The 22955-nt window shown below is 58.6% G+C and overlaps 1 protein-coding gene across 6 annotated transcripts in view; it reads right to left on the bottom strand.

Moving 5' to 3' along the window:
• Positions 1–22955, bottom strand: part of ITPR1 (inositol 1,4,5-trisphosphate receptor type 1) — a 222065-nt gene that overhangs the window by 117029 nt on the left and 82081 nt on the right. For 4 of the 6 annotated variants that reach the window (XM_037049555.1, XM_037049550.1, XM_037049551.1 and 1 more), the window contains exons 7-19: positions 21355–21513; positions 20097–20195; positions 19091–19174; positions 18849–18995; positions 16750–16845; positions 15303–15347; positions 11875–12029; positions 9536–9635; positions 8514–8674; positions 7872–8013; positions 4528–4686; positions 1417–1589; positions 653–772 (exon numbers count right to left, since the gene is read on the bottom strand). In XM_037049555.1, coding sequence (XP_036905450.1) covers positions 653–772; positions 1417–1589; positions 4528–4686; positions 7872–8013; positions 8514–8674; positions 9536–9635; positions 11875–12029; positions 15303–15347; positions 16750–16845; positions 18849–18995; positions 19091–19174; positions 20097–20195; positions 21355–21513 — 1640 coding nt within the window. The remainder of the gene's footprint in view (positions 1–652; positions 773–1416; positions 1590–4527; positions 4687–7871; positions 8014–8513; positions 8675–9535; positions 9636–11874; positions 12030–15302; positions 15348–16749; positions 16846–18848; positions 18996–19090; positions 19175–20096; positions 20196–21354; positions 21514–22955) is intronic. The other 2 variants (XM_037049553.1, XM_037049556.1) reach the window with 1 other exon arrangement.

The following is a 22955-nucleotide window of genomic DNA, read 5'->3' as shown; positions in this document are numbered from 1 at the left end:
CATACCACACACTGCACGGGACTGTCCCCACGACAGCCATTTGGCCTCAACTGGGAAAACGCCAAGGCTGACAAACCCTGCGTCAGCCCAAACCCCAAATTACGTTATGCACGAGAAACAAACAAAATCGCAAGTTTAGGGCATGATGTAGGTTTTGGGTGTTTTTTGAAGACGGTCCGCGTTGTTGGGCCTGTACTTCTGAGGCCCAGTGTCCCCTTCTTAAAAACGGGTCACTGCTAACCACAGACCCTGTGGCCCAGTGAGCACTGGTGAACAGTGATCACTTAAAAACCGTTATCCAACACGGATGTACAGCAACACTGAATCAGCGATTCCTTTAAAGTTTAAAGTGGATGAACTCGAACCTGTTAAACTACACTGAGTCTGTGTCAGACACTCCCAGGCGAGCTGGTGTGGCCTGTAAGCCAGCACGTAAAGTGAGGCTGCAGCCGGGCCGGCCACCCAAAGCCACCCCGATTCCCCGGCCACGGCCGTGGCTAAGGGAAGCTCCAATGCTGACTGGCTCAGCTTTAGCCTCAGCGTGGACACACCAGGGGCTCCGTTTCCTCCTGCACAAGCGCAGACGCCCCCTGAGCCCCACACCGCCCAGCAAGGGCCCTTCCTCCCCCGATGGGACCCCACGGCCACCCACTTGGTCTCGATGAGGATGTCGGCATTGGCTGGATTCAGCACCGCTTTGCATATCAGCTCCTGCGTCACCGGGATGGATTTGTTCATGGACACACAGAGGTCGGACAGGTAATCCAAGAACCTATTGAGAAGGGAAACCAAACAAGACGCGCTCTGTAGACTGAGCCGAGGTTTGGCTCTCAGAGCCGACTTGTTCTCAGGTGCACTGATCCAATGGCCTTGTGACGAGACCAGTGACGTTCAAGGTTCTGGTACCAGCCAGTGCCTGTGGTGCCCCCAGAAACCCGGTCACTGGAAAGAAGACAGGAAAGAAGGGAGGGAGGGAGGGCGGGAGGGGGGAAGCAGTGGTGCCCAGAAGGCAGGGCAAGGCTGTGCTGCTGACTGCGGGCCACAGCCCCTGGCGCATCCCATGAGCCATGTCCTCTGGGCACTGTTATCGGGGGAGTGGCCTCTACCTTGGTTTCCTCATCTACAGAAAGGTGTCCCTAGGTACAACCTCAGAGGGCTGCTGAGGGTTGAAGGAGACAATTCAGGCAAAATGCTCATAGTTCCCTCTCTGGCGCAAGACATGTTCCTGGAATGTTACCACTGTGGCTGGGAGCAGCCGGTACCACCTTCTTCCCGTGACGCTTCCAGGGCCCTCGGCACACCTGCCTGGTCTGCACAGGTGGGCCCCCAACAAGAGCACACGGGGACAGGCACCAGGGTCACCGCGGGCCTGCCCCTCAGACACAGAGGTGTGCGCAGCGAGCCCGCGCCCCTCACCTGGGCTCCCTGTTCTTGCGCACCAGGCTGACAAAGGTGTCGATCTCGGCGGCGGTGATGTGCTTCTCCAGCAGCTTCCGGTTGTTGTGCAGCAGGGCGGTGATGGTGTCCTCGGCCAGCACGTCATAGCCAATCTGCTTCTGCATGAAGCCGAACTGCTTGGCGATGTACTCCTGGTGGAAGGAGGGAGGCCCGGGGGGGCCGGGTGAGCCATGGGCAGGCACTTGGCAGCGTCCGGCAGAACGCCTGCCCTGGGCAGCAGAGGGCGGGGGGACACCACCCCCACACCTGTAACAGAGCGGCAGCGGCTCACCCTTCGGCCACAGTGACGCCCCAGACGCCCCGCACGCGTAGAGGGGCCTTTCATTAAGCACGCGGCTTACATGTTAATGCCGTGATTTCTTTTCTAAAAGGCCAACAGCTGGTCTTCAGCCCTGGTTTTATTTCTAATTCAACAGAATCTAACTGGGCCTCACCGCTCTGGGCTGCTGATCACACACAGATTTTTAGAACAATTTTGCCCCCTTTTGTTTTCTTTATTGGGGTGAAAACACATTTTAAAAGTCTCTTTGAGGATCAGACATCACATTCCATAGGAATATTTGCAGACTCAGGGAAGGCTCTTATGAATATTGCTTTCTACGTGAACATACCTCCCTGCCCCAGACAGATGATGTGCCTGCTCCAAGTTCAAGAGCCCCCCTCTTTTATTAACTTTCAAAACCTGTACAGTGTTTAGGAGAAGCACGGTGGACAGGGGCCACTTTTAGGCTTGTACTCAATGAGGCAGCAGGGCTGGGGGTTCCTCAGCCGCCGGGACACACTACAGCCGCATGACACAGGACCCAGGAGCAACCAGTCAGAGGACCCCACACAGTGCAGGGGACGGGCTAGTGTCCTCGTGGACGAACCATGCCCTGGAACACTGTACACGCTCCGTGGCGCCCTCATGGGAAGATGAAGACGGAGCAGATGAATCTCCTGGCACCACGTGGGCGCGGTGGTGGCGCTGGGAGGGGCCTGAAGCAACCCCACTGCTCGCGGTGCCCACGTCCTCGGAACAAACAGCCCACGTCCTGATTGGGCAGCAGCGACAGCAAAGTGCGGGCCTTAGAAAACTCGCTGCCAAGGTCGTATCTAATACTGTGGAGCTCTGCTTAAGGTCCACACTGTCTTCACAAGGACAGAACAAAAACTCACAGAGAAGTTCAAATTCAAAGGCCAGACACAGGGCTGTCGAAGGCTTAACAGCAGTGGCCTTGGAGACAACACGGGGACAGGAGCGACCAAAGCAGCGTTCGCAGCACAGTGGCCTCCCTCCCCATCCACAATCCCGCTCTCAGCACTTTCAGTCACCTGACATCAACCACAGCCCAAAAACACTCCGTGGAACATTCCAGGAATAAACAATTCATAGTTTTAAATTAAAAATCTGAAACACCAACCCAAAAGAACCTACGCACCTCAATGTTTGTAGCAGCACAATTTACAATAGCCAAGGGCTGGAAGCAGCCTAGGTGCCCGTCAGTAACTGAGTGCATCAAAAACCCGTGGTACATTCACACAATGGAATTCTATGCAGCAGAAAGAAAGAGGAGCTCCTACCCTCCGTGACAGCCTGGATGGAACTGGAGAGCATTGTGCTGAGTGAAGGAGGATGGGCAGTGAAAAGATGAACACAATATGATTTCACCTGTAAGTGGAATCTAATGAACAAACAAGCAAAACACAGCCAGAGTCATTGAAATTAAGAACAGAAAGGAAACAGAGGCGAGGGGAGGGGAAAACGGGAAAAGAAAGGGAAGGGTCATCAAGCAACATGTATAAAGGACCCACGGACCTGGGCAACAGGGTGGGGCCTGACTGTGGGAGGTGGGGGCTGCAGTGGGACGGGGTCGATCAACGGGGAAAAAGTGGGACAGCTGTAACTGAGTAATAGTAAAAAAATACAATAAACTGCACACCATCCAAAGCAACATGCTGAAATGCTGTGTGGCCCAGCTCAACTCCCACCCAGGGCAGGACTCGTCCCCTTGCCCCGCGTCTCCACGCGGCAGACGCTCCCACCCGGCAGTCCCTCGGTAGCATCTCAGTCACCCACGAGGGACCACGGTCACAGAGCTTTCATTACAGGCTGCTGTCACGGTTGTGTTCGTGTTACTGGCATTCTCTCACTGTGCCTCATTTAGAAGTTAAACTTCCCCAATGCTAAGCCTGCACAGGAAACGACAGCGTGCGTAGGGCTCGGCATTCTCTACGGCCTCAGACGCCCGCCTGGGGTCGTGGTACATGTCCCCACAGACGAGGGACAGTGGCTGCACTCTGTGGAGCGTGGGTTTCTCAGCCCTGGCACCACCGCCTTCCGGGCCTGGACCGTTCCTTCTGCAGGGCTGTCCTGCGTGTCTCTGGATGCTGAACAGCTTCCCTGGTCCCCCCTACCCATCCACAGATGCCAGCAGCACCCTCACGTGTGACACCCAGAGGAGTCCCCAGAAACTGCTCAGTGTCCCCCATGGAATAGCTGCCCCTGAGAACCACTGACTCACTGAAAGATCTCCGGTGCCCCTGGAATCTCAAATTGCTTGGAAGCCCAAAGAGGTCAGAACATTCACTTCACAGGGAGAATGTTTCATATACACATACATACATACACGTACATGTACACACACAAACACACACACACACACAAACGTGATTCAATGACTTAGAATGGCAAAAAACACGAAGGAGAACCGACACAAAGAAAAGTTACCAGCAGCGAGGGAGGAAATGGAGGAGGCAGAAAGGAAGGACCCCGCTGTCCCCTACAAACAAGCAGGATGACGTTTCCCAGCCCTCGGGGCTCGCACGGCACAAACCACTGCACACGCCTGCCAGTGTCACAGAGGGCGAGGCTGCAGAGCGCATGCCCAGGTCTCCTCCCGAAGGACTCGGGACCACCCTCCCCAGCCCTGCAGACATTTGCTGTCCTTCCCAGGAGCAGACCGAACAATGAGCGATGGCTGCCTGGCCGTGGCGTGAGCGTGCACATGACCCGTCACACTCAGGAGGAGAGTGCCCGAACGCCAGGCGGGGGGACCCGCGGTGACCTCCCCGCGAGCCCGAGCGCACCTGGTTCTTCCTGTAGTCTTGCTGGGAGTGCCTGAGCACGCGGTAGCACAGCCGGCAGATGTGCCGGAAGGGGGCGTGCCGCTGGTCCCCGAGCTCCTCCAGCCGCAGCATCGGGCCGTCCCCGCAGTCCGTGAAGGGCGCCTGCAGCAGCTTGAAGATCTGTCCACGCAGAGGGGGAGGGGAACTGTCGTCACCTCGTGTCTGATAGTGGGCTCCTGTCTGACAGTGGGTGCGCCCTCTGGGACAGCTGTGACCTGGAAGGTGTGACCCGGCACAGCAACTCCCTGACCCCCCCTCGCCCGCTGCGGAGGGCTGCTCCCCGCGTCCAGGCCCCCAGGGCCAGGGGGTCGTCCCGCACAGATGGGCACAGGGTGGAGAGTGGTGGCTACGAGTGTGGACCCTGGAACCGGGGGAATCTAGGCTGAACCCACATGCCTTCCAGGCTCCCTGCGGCACGGACTGTGGTCCAGGCGCCTGTGGTTTCCTCCTCAGTGTAATGGAAGGGAGCACCTGGCTTGCAGGGGGTTGTAATCATCAGCTGCCTAAGCACCGTGTTTGCTGAGGGCTCTGGCCATCGGCTCAGAGCATCCTGGCCCCCCAGGAACCCACTGTCATGGAGACGAGCTGGCACTGTGCCAGAGGCTGATCTGGGAGCCAGCGCCCAGACCAGCAGCACGTCATTGACCCTTGGACCGCAGCCCTGTGTTGAGAGGTGACGGAGTGCTAACACGGCGGTCTGTCACACACTGACGGGAGAAGGGCTGCTCAAATACCACGTTCCCACGGGAGCCGGGGGATTCACGGCCAACGTGCTTCCCTTCTGGTGGCAGAGGTCAGGAGTCCCCAGGCTGAGCTCGCAGCCAGCCTCCCACAGCTTTCGAGAGCTGTGTGGCGTGCACACCTGGCCAGCCCAGATGTGAGTGCACGCCAGTTTGCACTTACACCAGACAATGCCAGCTATGCACTTCCTGTAAGCTGTCACTCATTCTTTTTTTTTTTTTTAAGATTTTATTTATTTATCTTTAGAGGGGAAGGGGAGGAGAGAAGGAGAGAAACATCAATGTATGGTTGCCTCTCGTGAGTTCCCTGCTGGGAACTGGCCTGCAACCCAGGCACGTGCCCTGTCTGGGAATTGAACTGCGATTGTGTGGTTCGCAGGCCCACACTCAATCCACTGAGCTACACCAGCCAGGGCTACTCATTCTTTACAGCAAGGGCCTTCGGGGACCACACAGTCCTCTCAGGCCAAATGGCTTCTAGCGCTTGACGTGACCAATGCCATCTTAAGAAGCGAGTTGCCCTCTGTGACCACCAGTTCACCTGGGAGGGGAGGCTGGGCTGGGACCACCGGAACAGAATGTTCTCACATAGATAAGGAGGCCTGCTCAGTGGTTCACCGCCCTGGGACGTACAGCCCTGAATAAGCACCTGCCACCCAGCTGCAGGCCACCTGTGTCCTGCGGGCTGCGTACATCCAGCCCCCCCCCAGGAACAGAGCGCCACCCTCCTGGCTGGAAATTAAGAAACTGTCCGACTCGGGAGTTGCTGGCTCTTTCTCCGGTCTCAGACCCCGACACCCCCAGAGGCCGGTGCCAGGGGGCCCGTGGCCTGTGCTCGTCCGTCCTGTGCTCTGCCAGAGGAAAAAGCTTAGCGACACAGCACAACGCACTGGCCCTGGTTTTGGGGACGGTAAAGGTATCAGCCGAACTGTCCTTGGGGTCCCTAAGGGCGAACACTCCACCACTGTGTTTGCGACGGGGCTCAGCTGTCCAGCCACAAAAGGACACGAAGCAGACGTGGCGGGTGTGGGGAAGTCCACGTGCTCTGTGAGCCCGCGTTGTGAGATTCGGGCAAAGGCGAACAATGAGACCGGGCCCAGGGGGTGGGGTGGGCAAGAGAGGGGTGGACAGGGGGAGCACAGGCGGTTTTCTGGGCAGCAGCACTCAGCTGATGCTCCTGGGGGCGGGGCAAAAAGTCCGTTACGTTTTTTGTCTAAAATTAAAGTACATTTTTCATTTTCCCTAATAACTTTATTGATTTGGATATTTTGAGTCTGTCGGCTATCTCCTGCCATTGGCTTCTAGTGGGTAGAGGCCAGGGGTGCTGCTGAACATCTTCCAATGCCTAAGACAGCCCCACAGCAAAGGGCCATTTGGCTAAAATATCAACAGTTCCAAGAAACTTCCCAAACCACTTTTGACATGTTCCATCACTCACAGCACCTTCTCCATACACCGTACAGATCTCTTTTGCATCTTGGTTGTATTTTTGCCTCTCTGGAAATAATAAAGGATAATACACCAAAAATGTTATGGAAGTTTTTCCAGCTTCAATATTAAAATGGCTGCGCAGCCCTGGCTGGTGTGGCTCAGTGGATTGAGCACTGGCCTGTGAACCAAAGGGTCACTGGTTCAATTGCCAGTCAGGGCACATGCCTGGGTTGCAGGCCAGGTCCCCAGTAGGGGGTGCACAAGAGGCAACCACACATTGATTCTTCTTCTCTCCTCTTTCTCCCTCCCTTCCCATCTAAAAATAAATAAATAAAATCCTAAAAAGAAAAAAAATATATATATTTATATTTAAAGTCTTAAAAAATAATAAAGTGGCTACATAAAAAGTCGCCAATTTTGATAATTTTTTTTGTAAATCACAAGTGGCAAACACAAGGCCCGGGGGCCGAATCCAGCCCGGCACCTTATTTCTACCCGGCAGCAGCACCGAGCTCCTTGCCCCCGGTTAAGGAGTAGTTACATTTATACCGTCCTCAAATTACATTCAGACCTTTGAAGGCAACTGGGGGGCTGATGTGGCCCCTGGTGAAAATGAGCCTGACACCCCTGTTGTAAATGCATGCTGATATGACAGCTGTCGTGACACAATCGAACAAAATTGTTCTGAGTTAAGTTAAAGTCAACTAAACACTACTAGACCCATTGTACAGAAAAACCTAACGGACTTCTTGGCTGACCTAGTATAGTGGTGGTACCACGTCATCACGTGTTTGTCCAAACCCACCGAATGCACAGCCCCACGGTGGACTGCAGGGACCCCTCGGACTCCGGGGGAGGACGCTGCGTCAGCGTGAGCCTGTGGACTGAAACCCAGGCCCCGCTCTGGTGGGGACTCTGACAGTGGGGGAGACTGTGTGGGGTGGGAATGGTGCGTGCAAACTTGGTTCTTTCTACCCACCACTGCTGTGAACTTGAAACTCTTCTGAAAAGTAAAGTCTGTTTTTCACACAACTCCCGTCACCCAGACCACCTAGGTAGCACCACCCGGGTCCCTCTCTGACCTGAGGCCTCCCCGGTTTCTCACAAAGCCCCGATCTGCCCAGTCCCACCCACCTGCTTGAGGATGTTCTGCTCTCTCATCAGCTTCTGCCGCTCCCGGTTGGGCTTGGAGAAGACCACCTCCAGCACATCTTGGCCAGAGTTTGTCCCACCAGTGACAAAGTAAACCAAATCTTCCAGCAGCTTGGTAACTGACCTGGGGTGGGGTGGGGTGGGAGAGACTTGGTCAGAGACGGCAGGGCCCTGCGTCCCACCGCCAGGAGGCTGCCTGTGGGGGTCTCGGTTGAAGGAACCACTTCACCCGTTCTGCCCAAATTCCTCAAAGCTGGTATCAGGCCAATGACCGGTCAGAGGGAAACACGGACGACACACTAGTGTCCGTGGAGGCATTATCCCCTTCTGAAACTGCTGGCCATCCAAGTTTCTATCCTAGGGCCCTCGACCCCTGACATTCAGTAAGCTCTCTCTAGAGACATGCTGGAGATGAAGAGAGAGCATCTTCACAGCCTCAGAGACACTCGAGAATGGGAACGCAAAGGAGACTGTTGTCTGAGAACCACAGGCCGGTCCGGCTGTCCACGCTAAGCCTCACTGCCCTCACACCCAGCCCAGCTACTCAGCGCTCTCTCTGCAAGGGATCCGAGATGCCCCCAAGGGCAGCAGGAGCTGCCCGAGCTTCGGGGGCGGGGCCCTCACCTCCTCTCATTCTGGGTGATGGTGCCTTTCTCCAGCTTCCCCGCGATGGAGCCCAGCACCTTGCTGGCGTCGTTGGCGAAGTCCAGGTCCCTGACTTCGGCCGGGGACACCGGGACGATGGCAAATGCTTCCTTGTCCTCCTTCACGGGAGATGTGCCGATCTGAAACACGGGACGGTCTCTGAGGCCACCAAGAGGACTGAGAGGGGACAGCAAATTCGGTGTGCGCAGGGCCCCAGGCTATCTGCAGGGCTGGCTGGGGACTTTCTTGCAGACAAAAGCAACTCAGCGGGAAACCGCCTGGAAGAAGCACCCAAACTATGACCCTGGGGACTGGAGCTGTGGGGACAGTGAGGCAGGAGGTGGGGCAACACCGTCACCTACAGCTTCGAGTGTGATGGGCATGCACGACTCATGAGCCCACGCATGCTCACCAACACGCAACAGTGCTCATAAAAATAGGAGAAAAATTCCCATAACGTCCCCATCACCCCCACCTCCCCCCCAAAACCAGTGAGAGCATCGTGCCATTTTTCAGAAAGAAAATGCCCACGTTTGCGTATTTGTGCTCTGCGACCCCCAGGAAGGCACGGAGGCAGGGGTGAGCGTCAGGGAGGGAAACCGAAGGGGCTGGAAGAACTGTCAGGAAGTCAGCGTGCACATTCAAGTGCACAGAAATACAGAAATAATAACAATTTTTACTACAATAGAAATAACAACCAGCATCTCTGATGTCCCTCGGGGCACGAGCAAACCCCCCTCAGCCCAAATTGCTGTTCAGACAGACATGAAATCCAGACAACGGCTCGACCTTTAGGGCAGAGGTCATGGGGGAAACTAGAAGGTTCTGGCTCTTTCAAAAGCCCCTTGCTTAGCCACCAGGTCCCTGGGAGAGAACGCTTTCATCACGGTTATGTTTGTCTGTGACCGAGCTCTTCCCAGAGCCACAGGACTTGACGGTCACCACCCCCATCCGGCCCAGAGGTGCCCTCGCCCCGGGGGCAGCACCAGCCCCGCACTCACCTTCAGCATCACCGGCTTCTCCTCCTCCTTGTCAATGGGGATGTTGGTGCTGTGCACCCAGGTGTTGGTGCACAGGTGCCTGAGACGGACATAGGAGTTCCTACGGGGGAAAGCGGGAAAGGCTGAGTGACAGGAACACTTCAGTTTCCGAAAGCCACCGCCCTGGAACGTGTTCTGCCGGAACAGCAGAGGATGTGAAGACGGCTTTCCGCCGTGCGTGGTGTTCGCCGCAGACTGGAGAGTACACGGTGCCGGTCTGGGACACGCCCCCGGTGCGCTCGCTGCAGTGGGCAGGCACACGACCCGACGGCGTCGTGGGTGCTGCCGCGCTAACGAAGAGCGCATCCTGGCGACGGGTGTCTCGGAAGGTCCCGGGCCCGAGCACGCAAGCCAGTGAGGAGCAGTGACTGAGGCCCGTCGCCGAGAGGGACGACAGAGCAGGAACAGACATTTCCGTGTGGACCGATAAAGCAAAGCGCGAGAGCGTAACACTCCTGGGAAAAATATGAGTGAATGTGGAATAACCATTTGACGCAGGAAACAAAATATGAGATCCCTCCAATTTAAATGTAAAAGGTAGGCAAAAAGTGAGAGGCAAAGGATCCAAATAGGTATTTCTCTGAAGACATTTAGACATGTGCCCAACAGGCTCGGCAAGGGGCGACCAGCAGCACTGGGGGCCACCAGAGAGACACTGATCACCAAGACCCCACATCCCGCCTACTAGGATGGCTCCACACGCACACGTATGCACATGCACACACACACGCACACGAGCCGGAGAAACTGGGACCCCACACAAGGCTCGTGGGAGGTAAAAAGGCACATCATGCCCTGGATGGTGTAGCTCAGTGGATTGAGCACAGGCCTGTGAACCACACAATCATGGTTCGATTCCCAGTCAGGGCACTTGCCTGGGTTGCAGGCCAGTTCCCAGCGGGGGACTCACGAGAAGCAACCATACACTGATATTTCTCTCCTTCTCTCCTTCCCTTCCCCTCTAAAGGTAAATAAATAAAATCTTTTAAAAAAAGGCACATCACCCCCCAAAAGCCGAGACCCAGAGCTACAGAGGCCCCACTCATTGCACTGCTAGGTACACACCCAGAAAGAACTGACATCTGCACAGAGGCGTGCACACTCGAATTCACGGCGGCACTGTTCACAACAGCCAAGTGATGATGTTCGCTTAACTCGGCTCATCCACTAAAACCAGTGCACTCGGCACTTCGAAACTCTGTTACTCAAAAGCAGCAAAGGCGCGGAGCGAGCCCGTAGTCTGCAGAGCTGCGCCCGGACTTGGGACCCGGTGGGAGAACACCTTCTGCCCGACCAGATTCTTAACAGCCTTGCCGCCGGCGATCACTTCCTGACCGACAGGGAAGGCACTCTAACGCCCCCTTTGGTGTAGATGTCGCCCTGTGTGGTCAGGCCGAGGGACAGGGACAGCAGCCACCACGAGAAGGTTCTCCTGGAGCTCAGAGAGCGCCCACCTGCAGCTACCAGGCTCAGAGCTGAGCTTGGGCTGAGCAGGACGTGGTGACGAGACACATGAACAGAAACGCCAAGGACCGCTAAGATGCTGACTGCCAGGACTGCCCATGCGACCCTGTTTGGCTCAAATGTGTGAGGTCTGGGGGCTCTGGGATGGGACTCACTGACCTGTGAAGAGTTGTGCAAACTCCCTGAGCCTCAGTTTCCCTATTTATACAACGGGGGGGATAGCGATACCCATGTCTTGGGGGCCTTTGTGAAGACGAGACCACAGAGCGCAGGAAAGCACGCGGCGTCAGGCCTGGCGTGCGGGCAGCACGCGGCATGGTTGGCGGTTACCCGGGAGACTATGCTGACTTGCTTAAGCACGAGCTTTGGTCCTGTCCGCTTCTGGCCCAGGTATTCCCCCAAAACACACTCTTATAAAACTAAGAGTTAAATTTTATAAAGTAACCAGAAAGAATGGTCTGACTTCTAAATACCATAAGATTTACTTGGCACTCAGTGTGTTTCAAACATCCCCTTTCCTCAAATTTCTTTGCAATCGTTTATTCAACTGACCGAGAGATCTCCCAGCTTTGGCAGAGAACCAGAGGGAAGGAAAGGGAAGACCAGGCTACTTCAGCTTCAGGTCCGGCCTGTTGATCTAAATAGAGCACACGTACCGGATTATCCAGCCACCGAGAACTCAACTGGTGAGCAAAAAAAGGAAAAAAAAGAAAGAAAAACGAGACGCCATTCCAACGGGCAGTCAGAACAAATCCTTCACCAACCTCTGTACGAAATCCCCAAGAAAGACTCCAGGAGCCCCCACTCAGGTGGGAGGCGCCACGCGAGCACCGTACCTGGGGACGAGGCTGTCGCCCCCACGGAGAGTGGTGGGGTCTAACTCGAAGATGGAGGAGATGTCGTTGCCTTCGGGCACGGAGACCAGGGAGTACACCATCTTCTCCTGGGCATTTCTCAACCTGCTTCGGGAGGCGTCCTGGTCGGGGTCCACCTGAGGAGGAAAAGCCACAAGTCAAGGAGGCCACCTGCCAGTCCTGCCATGTGGCTTCGGCCGTGCAGGGGCCACAGGAGCGGGGAGAGGCAGTGACACTGCGTGAGCTTCGGCGGGCAGTGCGCCCGAGTTTCAGAGCGGTCATGTGGCACAGGTGCCGGCCATCCACACCAGAGGAAAGGAAAGAAGGAACAGCTACGCTCTCCCTTCTTGTCAGGTGGTGACAGAAATGTGTCAACAGTGGGGGCCCGCCTGACCACTGCTGGCCTCGGGCAGAGTGCCACAGGGCAGCCGTGAGCACGTCCAGGGGCGGCGGGGGTTCGAGGAGAAGTAGCCCGAGCAACCTCTCGTGGATTTGCGTACGGGCCGTTGTGGGATCCCGCGTGACACTGCCTGGCAGTAAGAGGACGCAGCTACTTCCTGGGAGAAGAAGTAAAGAAACCTGGACCCAAGTGTTCGTAAGCAGGGGCCCCAGGGTGGCCGAGAAAGGTGCGTGAGACGTCAGACTCGCCCTGGAAAAAATGTCCGTGGTTAATCACGAGGGCGGCCCACGATGAAGCAGGGCAGGGCCCCGGCTACGCGGGGGTCTGGCTGGGACTGAAGAGCCCTTCAGGGAAGGCCGATGGACGATGACGAAAGCATCCCTGAGAAACGGAAACCACAGAGCCCATCTGCCCGGGAGGGTTTAAGCAGGTGGCCGGCCCTGTGCCTGTTTCATGATCCGCAGGTGGCTGTCAGTACTGTGATGCTATAAGGGCTCATCTGTCACATGTCACGTCAGCCTTGCAGGAGGAGAACGTCCCCCGCACCTCCTGGGAAATCGCATTTGCAGGGACCCTGCCTTGCTTGGCTCGCCTCCAGTGGGGGGCGTGGGGGGGAGGGGACAGCTAAGGGGCCGAGGGGAGGGCCCGGGAGAACCGAGTCCCCTGGCTGCCCTGAGGACCACAGGCTGTCGTGCCAGCCCCTCAGCAGCCCCAGCGCCTTCTGTACAAACACACAACAAACCACGTCCTCCCCCCCCCAAGCTCCTGCCTCCAATGACTGTGTGGGTCTCCCCAAGCAAACCGGCGACTCGCGGCTCCATCGACACTGGAGTGACAGTCACCCCTGGGCCACAGACACTGCCACAAGCTCCACCCAGGAGAGAGAACTCCAGCCCAACTGTCCTCTCGCACCTGCTGTGACCTGGAGGGTGTTCCCACCCCACTTTCTACACAAACCCCGACCTGATCCTGTGTAAGACCCGGGGCTGTGCCTCAGGCTGGCAGCTCAATTCTGGGACCTGCCAGAAGCTGATGGAGAATGAAAACCACGTCCAGCGCCCCGAGTCCAGGAAGGAGGCTGAGACACAGCAGGGTTGTGTTCTCGGGGAGCAGCCGGCGCCCGCCACCTAGTGGGGGGACAACCACACTGCAGGAGGCCCTCGGCCACCAGGCAGCTCCTGTGGCCTTCCTCTCCCCGACCTCGAGCAAGAGGCTCCAGGTGCCTCTGAATGTGGAAGGATGAGAGTGACAGAGTAGAGGGCAATCCCTGGCCCTGAGGGCAGTGCCGGGAAAATGCAGGACCGGGGCTCAGAGCAGAATGAGAGGCTTCTTCTCAGGAACTCATGCACCCAGGTCCCAAAGCCGGGGCGCGGGGCAGGGTGAGCCCCACCCTCCGCCACACTCAGACCAGCACCCAGCCTGAGTAGCACCAGGTCCGCTGGCACCTGGAGAGTCAGATGAGCGGAGAGACCCCTGACCTCCGAGAGACCCCGCGGCACGGACTGGCCGGGCCGCTGCCCGCCTTTCTCCGTCACACCAAGGCCGTCCGCGCTGGCTGCCCCAACCCCTCTGCTGCGCTGCCGGCACCGGCCTCACCAAAGGCCATTTACTGAGCTTCCTCACCAAAGGCCATTTACTGCGCTGCCGGCACCAGCCTCACCAAAGGCCATTTACTGAGCTTCCTGCAGCCCGGTCACCTGCACGACTGTCACTTGGCCAGCACAGCAAGCGTGGTCGCCACGGCTGCAGATGGCGGCCCACCTGAGCCACATGGCTCTGGAGCCCGGGCTGCCATCGAAACGCTGCCTCAGGGCGGCAGCCCCTGAACGTCAGCACCCACTGCGAGATACCACGGGGACCAGGGGCGCACGTCAGGGACCGTCCTTTCTCTCAGGAAGAAGACGACGCAAGGACAAGGCGTCTGAGGAGAGGCTGCCTCGCCTGGCCCAAACACGCACTAAAGGGAGCCTGACGTCCCGCAGAGAAGCTGCGTTAAGGCCGCCCTGCTCACGGCAGGAATCTGAGGACTCCTGCCCCACGCCCCGCAGGGAGGGGAGCTTTCAGACGGCCGGGAGTGGGGCGACAAGGACCAATGAAGAACAGAGGGCAGCAGGCGAAGCCCCGCCCCCGAAGGTCCAGGCAACACCTGGGCCCGACCTCTGCGGCTCCTGCCAAACACGATCCAGCAACGGCGCCCGCTGCGATCCCCACCCAGCGCCCTCCAATTCGTTCAGTGCTTTAGGGGAAAACACCCCCGATACCACCTGCCAAACCCCAGCATCGTCAGAGCAGCAAGTGTGTGAGTTTTTGTGAACCCTGGACCGGCAGGGCGTGTGCCAGCGTGCGCCCCAAATAGGCCTCGTTCACACCCGCCTTTCCCATGCCACACGCCAGGGCCCTCTGCCACCCATGCCCGTGGGCACCAGGGTCCCTGGTGCCTCCAGACAGGATCCAGGGGCCTGGATCTTACCCACACTGAAGTTCCTACCCACATGGCAAAGCCTACTTCTGACCCTGCAGAAAGCAAGAATGGACTGTTCGATAACTCAGTGTCACTCGGAGGAAAGGTACACCGGGCGGCCTGGGTCACCTCCACAGACTAAATGACACCATCCACCTCACACACGCATTCCTGGGAAATTCCAAATGAGTCACAGATGAAGGTCAACAGCAAGAGGACATCTGTGTGTAAAAGGCTGGCTCCTACAAGGCCATCCCCCGTCACCAACCTATCAGTCTCCCAGGAGGTACACGACCACCTGCAACCTAGAGGCGGCAGCCCCTTGACTGAGCACACACAGAGCGTCATGACGGACGGGCTCTTGAACCAATCAGAACACAGGAGACCAGAAAGGAAGCCCTCCAGGAAGGCAGACCAGGCCCGGCTGACCGCAGCCTAGGGCTTCCCCTTCCCCCACTCGGCGACCACAGGCAGCGGCAGTTTCTCAGGGGCTGCGGAGCGTCGGCCTCGCCCTAGCGGAGGAAGACAAGAGCTCTCGTCCATACTTACTGAGGGCTGAAACTCCAGGCACTCCTTCTCAAAGTCTGGGTCTACCTGATGGAAAAGAATCATCGGGAAATTAAAGCATCCGCCGACTCCTCGAGCACTGGGCCCCGCCAGCAGGACACGGCAAGGCCTGCGGGCGCCTTTCAGCAGCCGGGCCCTCGTCCCTTCCCTCTGGTCACGGATCCAGCATGCCACCACGACACAGGCCACATGAGCACCACACACAGACAGCCTCCCAAGTCACCGAGGGACGGACAGAGGGACACCACGAGGTCACGAGCCACACGACAGTGAAAAGCCTCAGATGAATAAGAGCAGCATCCAGTCGCCACCCACCCTGATTTTCAGTGAGACGGTAACAATCCGTGGCCCCCAGAGCTACATTCGCCCTCACACGCAGCAGTCACCTGGGCCCTGGGCAGCCCCGCCGCCGGCCCTCTCCCAGCCGGCAAGTGGGGGTCCCGAGAGCCCCGGGGCTCCATTGCAAATGCCAACGGAGCAGTCTCGGCCGCCAGTTCTGAAACACGGCAAGGTTGCCAGTTCGTACAAGTGTCGGCAGCCCAGGGCTGGTGCCCGAGACTTGGGCCTCGTGGGGTCCGCGGCAGAAGCAGCGCCGCTGCCCTCGCTCCAACCTGGGAATCTGGGAGCGGTCCCCACGCTGGCCCCAGACAACAGGGTGTCGCCGGATGTGCGAGTGGAATGTGAGAGGGACACGCATCACACGTCCTCCAGCCGGGAGAGCAGAGGAGACCCCCACGCCTGCACACGGGAGGGCGGCTCCCACAATTTGGCACCCACAGTAAAGGACATCAGTCAATCCCTCCTGTCCTTCGGCACTGGGCCTCGCCTCTCTTCACAATCGCTGAGCAGACGTGGAAGGTGAAGGGCATGTCTTTGACTCTGACATCCCCCAGGTACAATCATCAGGCCCGTCTATTCCACGCATGCCGAGAACCACGTGCCCCAGGAGGCTGCCTAACTCTTCCTGCATCAGCGCTCCCAGCTGCAGGTGCCGCGCCTCGCTCACTCCCGCAGGGGCAGGGCTGGGGGTAAGATGTGGGGAGAGTGGTGGGAAGGAGCCGAGCGGAGCAGCTGCCCTCAACCCAGATTCGCGCTCTTTTTTAAATCAGAATCTCATCTCTCAGCAACTTCCCGACTCGCAGGGCCACACCACGAGCCGCGGCCCCCGTGGCGCAGCTCACACCCCTGGAACAGCATCATCTTCCGACTCACAGTCTCCCCACATCTTGCTGTGAATCCCTGCGAAGGACTGGACACGTTAAGCCTTGTTACCTTGTGCTGTCTGTGCGCGGGGAAAGAAGGCAGAGGAGACGGGAGAGCAGGAGGAGGAGCAAGATGTCGGAGCGTCACCCTAAACCCCCAACCACCCAGCGCCTGTGGATAAAGAGCAGACGTCAGCTCAACAGAGAAAACCCTGGATGCCACTTACCTCTGCGGCTAAGTAATGCCCAGTGGCCAGGTGCTTGAAACGGAAGAGGCTGTTCCAATAGCCTGCTCCTCCCCGGCACGGATCATGCTGGACCACCTGTAACAGCAGGAGGAGCGGTCACAGCGGGGGAGGGTCCGCCCGGGCCAGGACACCACCACAGCCAAGACACCATACACACGTCATCATCCAGCAGGGACATCGCAGAGGAAAAAACCAGCACCTTCCAACAAACCCCTTCTACGTGCCAGATGTAGTGTCGGAACACAACCGCGGGAAAGGGCTGGGTCGTGTTTCTGCATGACCCGAAGAGGCTGTCGTGAACCATTCCCTGGTTTTCATTTGATCAGCCCCAGCTGTCACAAAGCAGCAGCTGCGACTCCGAGGCTCGCCCACAGGGGGCACGACAGGCAAGAAGGGACGCCTCGAGGCTGCGGGAACCGTCTGTGCGTGGAGATCGAGTGTGACACACACACACGTGCCGGCCTGCACGCACAACCTGACGCCCCCAGAGCCCGAGCTCCCGCTTGCGGTCGCAATGGGATTGCTGGCGCTGGCGGCTGGTGATGTAAACGATTAGACGTGAACTTGCCACGGACAACTGGACAGGTGGATGTACTGTGGGAAGTGAGCGTGCTCAAAGGGTGGGTAGCCAGTGTGCACAGCCGTGACCGCTGAGCAAGGGGACACAAGGCGGCCTCGTGACTGTCCTGGCTCCCTCCCCAAGGACCCTGAGGGTTGGCAGCATTAGGAAGGAGACCCCCAGCAGGGGACGAGGGTCCTATGGGTTGAGGTGGTCGATCAGACTTTAGAGTGGCTGGAATTTGTGGGGACAGAACACTGCTCGCTCAGCAGGGTCAAGGAACGGAATGCTGATACATGTAATATCGTGAATGAATCGCGAGTGATCATGCTGAGTGAAGGGGGAAAAAGACCAAAGGAATAAAAGACTGCATAACTGCATGCTTCCATTCACAAGAGGCTGGAGAAAGACAAGTCCAGCGCTGGACACTGGGGGAATTCAGAGGGCTGACTGGTCAGAGGCCCACCAGAGACCCATGGGTGCTGCTAGAGCCCCATTTCTCGTTCTTGGTACGTGGCTAGTATGTCAAGTTCATCGAAGTGAACACTTGGGCCCTCTATTTCTGCCTGACTCAATAAAAACATGACGGTTGAAGCGAGGGAGGACGAGAGGTGGCCAGCTGAGGCAGAGAAGTGGACTCCCAGGAGGACGTCGGGGGAGGGGCGGAGTCCCCTGCAGCTCAGGCCTCGGTCCCTCCACCACGAACCCGCCAAGTTGGTTTCTTCTTGGTCCCACGGTCTGGTCGCCCTCCGCCACCACTCAGTGACCACGCCATGGGCAGGTCGCCCCTCTTCCCCAAACAGCACCTGGTTATGTTTCTCCCTTGCTGCAAACAACCCTCCAAGCTCCTCCCCTGCCCGTGAATGACAGCCCAGCTCCCTTTGGCCTGGATAGGAGACTCCATGGACACAGGTCCCCAAAAGCAGTTTGTTCTACTTCCAATGCCTATCCCAGCTCCCAAGTGACTGCATTTCACCCCAAGGCAGCCTCTCATTTCCAATTCCACGCCACCATCTCACGTGAGGGGCCTATTCCGGAAATAGGAATCATCCCATCTGCACCAGTGCAGATGCTGCCTCCTCCAGGAAGTCTTCCGGAACCCCCCCCCCCCCCCACCCAGAAGTCCTCCCGTCATCATCAAAGCCTGCAGAGCACAGGGAATGGGCCTGCAGCCACTTTAACCGCCCAGTTATCTGGCGGTGACCTTCTCATCCAATCCCCAATGCGTCAGTGCCCAGGTATCAGGCCGGGGCAGGGGCACGTGACTGCGTGTGGTTGTGACAGGGAAATGGCAAGGGAGAGAGGAGAAGGAAGACACGATTTGACGGCCCAGAGAGAGAAAGGCCCAGTTTCTGCTGAGCTTGCTCCCAAATGAGATGCCATTTCTGCCCCGGGAGCCCCTGGCACTGCTCTGGTGTGTGGGGGAGGGCTCCCGGGGAGCGAGGTGGGTATAAGGACCTGGCTATGGTTTGCTGCTGCCACCACAGACACCCCCCCGGCCCCCCGGCCCCCCCCGTACCTCCACCTCCCACAGGGCTTTGGAGCTGGTGGCAGAGGTGGCCGACTGCCGGCCGGTGGTCCGCAGGAAGACGTGCTGCTTCTTCCGGTGCTCGTCGCAGGTGAGGAACTTCTCCTGCTCGGCGTGGAACAGCCTCACCACGTCCCCCTGGGCGCGCACGCCAGCGGGAGGAGGGACAAGGAGCCCGGGTCAGCGCGGGGTGGCCGCCCCGCCTGCGCCAAGGGCCGCCCGCCCGCACTCACCCCCTTCAGGATGTCCTCTTTGTTGTCGCTCCACTTCATGAACAGGACGACCTTCCAGCTGGTGTTGCAGTTGACGGAATTGACCTGGAAGGAGTCGGGCTTGTTTCCTCCACGCCCCTCGTCGCGGTCCTGCCTCCCGCCCCACACCCCGAGGCCTGGCACCCTCGGGATCCTGGTGGGTGCCGCCAGCCCGCCGGAAGCGCTGGGCAGGAAAGGCCACCCTGTCGCGGGGTGAGCTCGGACGGACCACAGGGGCTACACCTGTTGTCCTTCTGCAACGACAGCCGCCCTTTTGCCAGGTCGCTGCTTCTGCCGCCAGCAAGTCATGGCCCAGTGAGAACACACACTCGTGAAGTGGGACGGGCCGCAAAGGCAGAGCACACCCAGTGCCTACGCCCTGCGAGGTCAGGGACCCTCCTCCCTGCCTGTGGCGGCCCCGTCCTCAGCCTTGTCCAGAAAGCAGGGTGGGCCACTGTGCCCACGCACAGACAGAACACTGATGCCCAGGCAGCTGCAGGTCACATCTGGGACTTGAACCTACACCCATCTGGCTTGAGAGCTTGTGTCCCTCCTCCCTCAACCATCAGCCAATTATTTGTCACCATCATCACTGTCCTGGGTCCTGTCATGCCAATTCAGATGCTAAGGAGATACACTGCCAAAGTGAGGCATCCCCTGGCCAGCAGCACGTCCTTCTTGGAAATGCGCTACAGGTGGTCTCCTTGGGAAAACACGTTAGAGGCCAAGGAGCCCCTTGGGCCAGGAAATTCGGTCAGAGGCTCCCTCCAACGGCTGCATCAACTGGAAACCGGTCCCCCAGTAACGAAAGTCTCCAGAAACTGCACCCCCATCCCCTACCCTCCACACAGCCGTGCACAGCCTCCTGGGTGCCCCCTACACAGGCCTCAGTTTCCCCGAGTGCAGAGCAGGCACACTGGCCCATGTCACTGCTGAGGCCACTGTCAGCAGGGACAGGCTGTGGCCCCAGGGCCTGCTCCTGACTCACCTCGTTGCAGCCGGGGTTATCCACCAGCTGATGGCTGCTGGCGTGCAGCGGCTGGCCAGCATTGACGGGGTTCAGGACCACCTTGTCACCTATGACCACCTGGAAAGGAAAGGGCCGGGACAACTCGTCACAAGGCAGGTCAGGAGTCCCAGGTGGAGGGCAGCTGGGCGTCCTCAGAACGCCCCCTGGCTGTGGCCTGTCGGGGGCTGCAGAGCACGCTGCACTGTGACGTCCACAGTCCCTGCCTGGCCCCTGAGTGATGGCCAGACCAGCATGGATGCCACTGCCAAGTGCCAGCGGCCAAGGTCCCCTTTCACAGGGTAACAGACATGTGTCAGTAGCACTAACTCAGTCTCAGGCGGAAGTCTGTGACTTTGAAAGAACAGAGCCGTAATTCTACGTCTGATGTGAAGATGTTCACACTCCTTTGAGTACCAGCCAAACCGAAAAACACGTTTCCTCGTAGGGCCTGTCACACGGACGTGTGTGTACGTGTGTGTGTGTGTGTTCGTTCGTGCACTTCCGTGGCCCCCCAAACCGACGCCCATCCCCACTGTGAGGGACACAGCCGGCGTTCTCCATTCTGCTCCACCTTCTAGAATGACAGCCGCAGCCGCTACCCCCACCGATCTCACGGCCCACGAACGGGAAGACACAGTTACCCGCAGGGACGGCTCTTCCAGCCCGTGCCTCCCCTTCCCCAGGACGGCTCAGCCCAGCAGGCAGGGCTGCGGGACGGGAAAGCTAAGGCCTCGCTGAAACTCATATTCAGAGCCAAGCGCCCGGTCTTGTGTTATTTCAGGGAAGGGGCGGACTGGGCCTAACGGGTCCCTAAGGTGTAAGGCTCCCGATGTTCCATTGGGCGCCTTGGCGGAGCCCACACGATGGATCCTCTCTAATTCCAAACAAGGTGGAGACAACCCCACCACCCTCGCCCCCTCCCGCTCGCCGCTCCTTGTTCTCCATCCTTCCTTATGAAGGTTATTTCCAAACCAGAGAGGCGTTTCTTGTCCCCTAGCGATCCAGACGGGCAGATGCACCCGGGACACCCGCCTACGACCCCTGCCCTCCTGGACATCACGGAGGTAATGGCTGCTCGAAGGCTGTTTTCGGGCGCCCGGGAGGAAGAGGCAGTCACTGTGTTCGGGTCACGCATCTCTCCCACTGTTTCCCAAACGCTGGTTTCCATGGTGACTGCCTGCCTCTGGTCCTGCCTTGGGGCGCTTGGGCCACCACCCCGGGCCGCGCCCGCACTTACACTGTCCCCGATGGAGCGCAGCTTGTAGAAGGGCTGGATGTAGAACCAGGAGCCCTCGTTCCCTGCCTCGTCCAGCGTCACCCGCATGGCGTTCTTCTCCAGCAGGGCCGGCAGCCGCTTGTTCACTGTCAGGTACTTGTTGCTTTTCAGGTGCAGGAGCTGAGGACCCCGGGAGAGCGCGCCAGGCGTCAGCAAACCTCTGCATCTCCCCCGTTTCTCCCAGACACATGCAACACGGACCAAACCTGCCTCCCACCCCTGAGCTGCCTGTGAACCACAGCAGTGCCTGAGGCGGGCGATGATTTGGAGACAAGAAGGAAGACCGAGCAAAGGCGCGGAAGTAGAGGGGAGAGGAACCACTCCAGTTTTCTCAGCACAGCCGTGGCCCAGCGCACCCCGGGAGCAGCCGTGTGAGTCCCCTGACACAGAGGGACAGCTGGGGAGGGGCGTCGCTGAGCCCAGGAAACAGTGCGATTACGGGGTGACCACACAGGGGACCGTCCTTTCATCTGGAAGAACGTGACCGCTAGGGATTTCCCCCTTGAATTTCTGAGCACCGTGTTCTTGTTTCTTAGGTAACGGGCACATGAAAAGGACAGAAAAACCAAAGGGCTAGATGGAAAGGACTGGTCGAGGAGTGGGTCTGGACCGGGAGACGGTGGCCAAGGGTCCCCGACGGCTCTGAGGAGAAAGCTGGGAAGGTGAAGACCACCCAGCCCTGGAGAGAGGGGGCCAGCACCCCCGTTCATGCGCTGTCTGCAGTTCCCCAAACACTCGAGTTGGGCCACGGATCTCCACCATGGTTGTGGGGAGGGCGAAGCAACGTGTCTCACAGGTGAGCCTGACATCCCTGGGCCACGTCCCCCTGGACCACGTCCCCCTGGACCTCCCCTGAGGGGCGCAGCCCTGCCCTTCCACACCCCTGCCCCAGCACTGAACTCAGATTTACACACTGATGTCACTGAGAGGTGGGCCCCAAGGTCCGGGCCTGGGAGGGTGCCACAAGGAACGCCAGCTGACGCAAACTCAGAGGTCACCTGCAACAGGTACTTCCGATGGCCCTGGACAGCAGGGGCCCTCATGCCCCACTTGCTGCTGAAAAAACGGAGGCCCCATAAGGCCTCTCGTCCCAAGTCTCAGGTCGGGAGGTGGCACGACCCGGAACACACCGGCGGGCGTGTGCTCGGAGCCCCCAGGCCCTCTCTCGTCTGCGGCTTGGGCCTCGCCCTCCCATCTCACTTGGGAGTCAGCTCTCTGAGGTCCAAGGCACTGGCCTGGCCCAGGACAAAGCTGCGCCTGAGCCCACCTGTCCCCTGTGCCCACTCTTAACGTGATAAAACCCGCAGGGGAGGCAAGTGGGACTGGCCAGACCTAATCTTCAAATGGATCGGGAAGCCACTGTCACTACGTCAAAGGGCCCGAGAGGAAGGGCCCAGGGGCCGCTGTCGCCCACATGTAGTTCCAGCTCCCCTGCGTCCCTGACCGGCACAGCTCTGCCCCCAACAGGGGCACAGACGGGAAGGGGCTCCGGTGTCACCGGTCACGTCCGCAGTCAGAGAACTGCAGCAGCAAGCACAACCTTCCAAAGGGGAAAAATGGAG

The sequence above is a fragment of the Sturnira hondurensis genome, unplaced genomic scaffold, assembly GCF_014824575.4.
Source record: "Sturnira hondurensis isolate 20B ecotype Veracruz unplaced genomic scaffold, ASM1482457v3 Scaffold0006496, whole genome shotgun sequence".
In the NCBI taxonomy this organism is placed as follows: domain Eukaryota; kingdom Metazoa; phylum Chordata; class Mammalia; order Chiroptera; family Phyllostomidae; genus Sturnira; species Sturnira hondurensis.
This window is presented reverse-complemented; position numbering and strand designations above follow the sequence as displayed.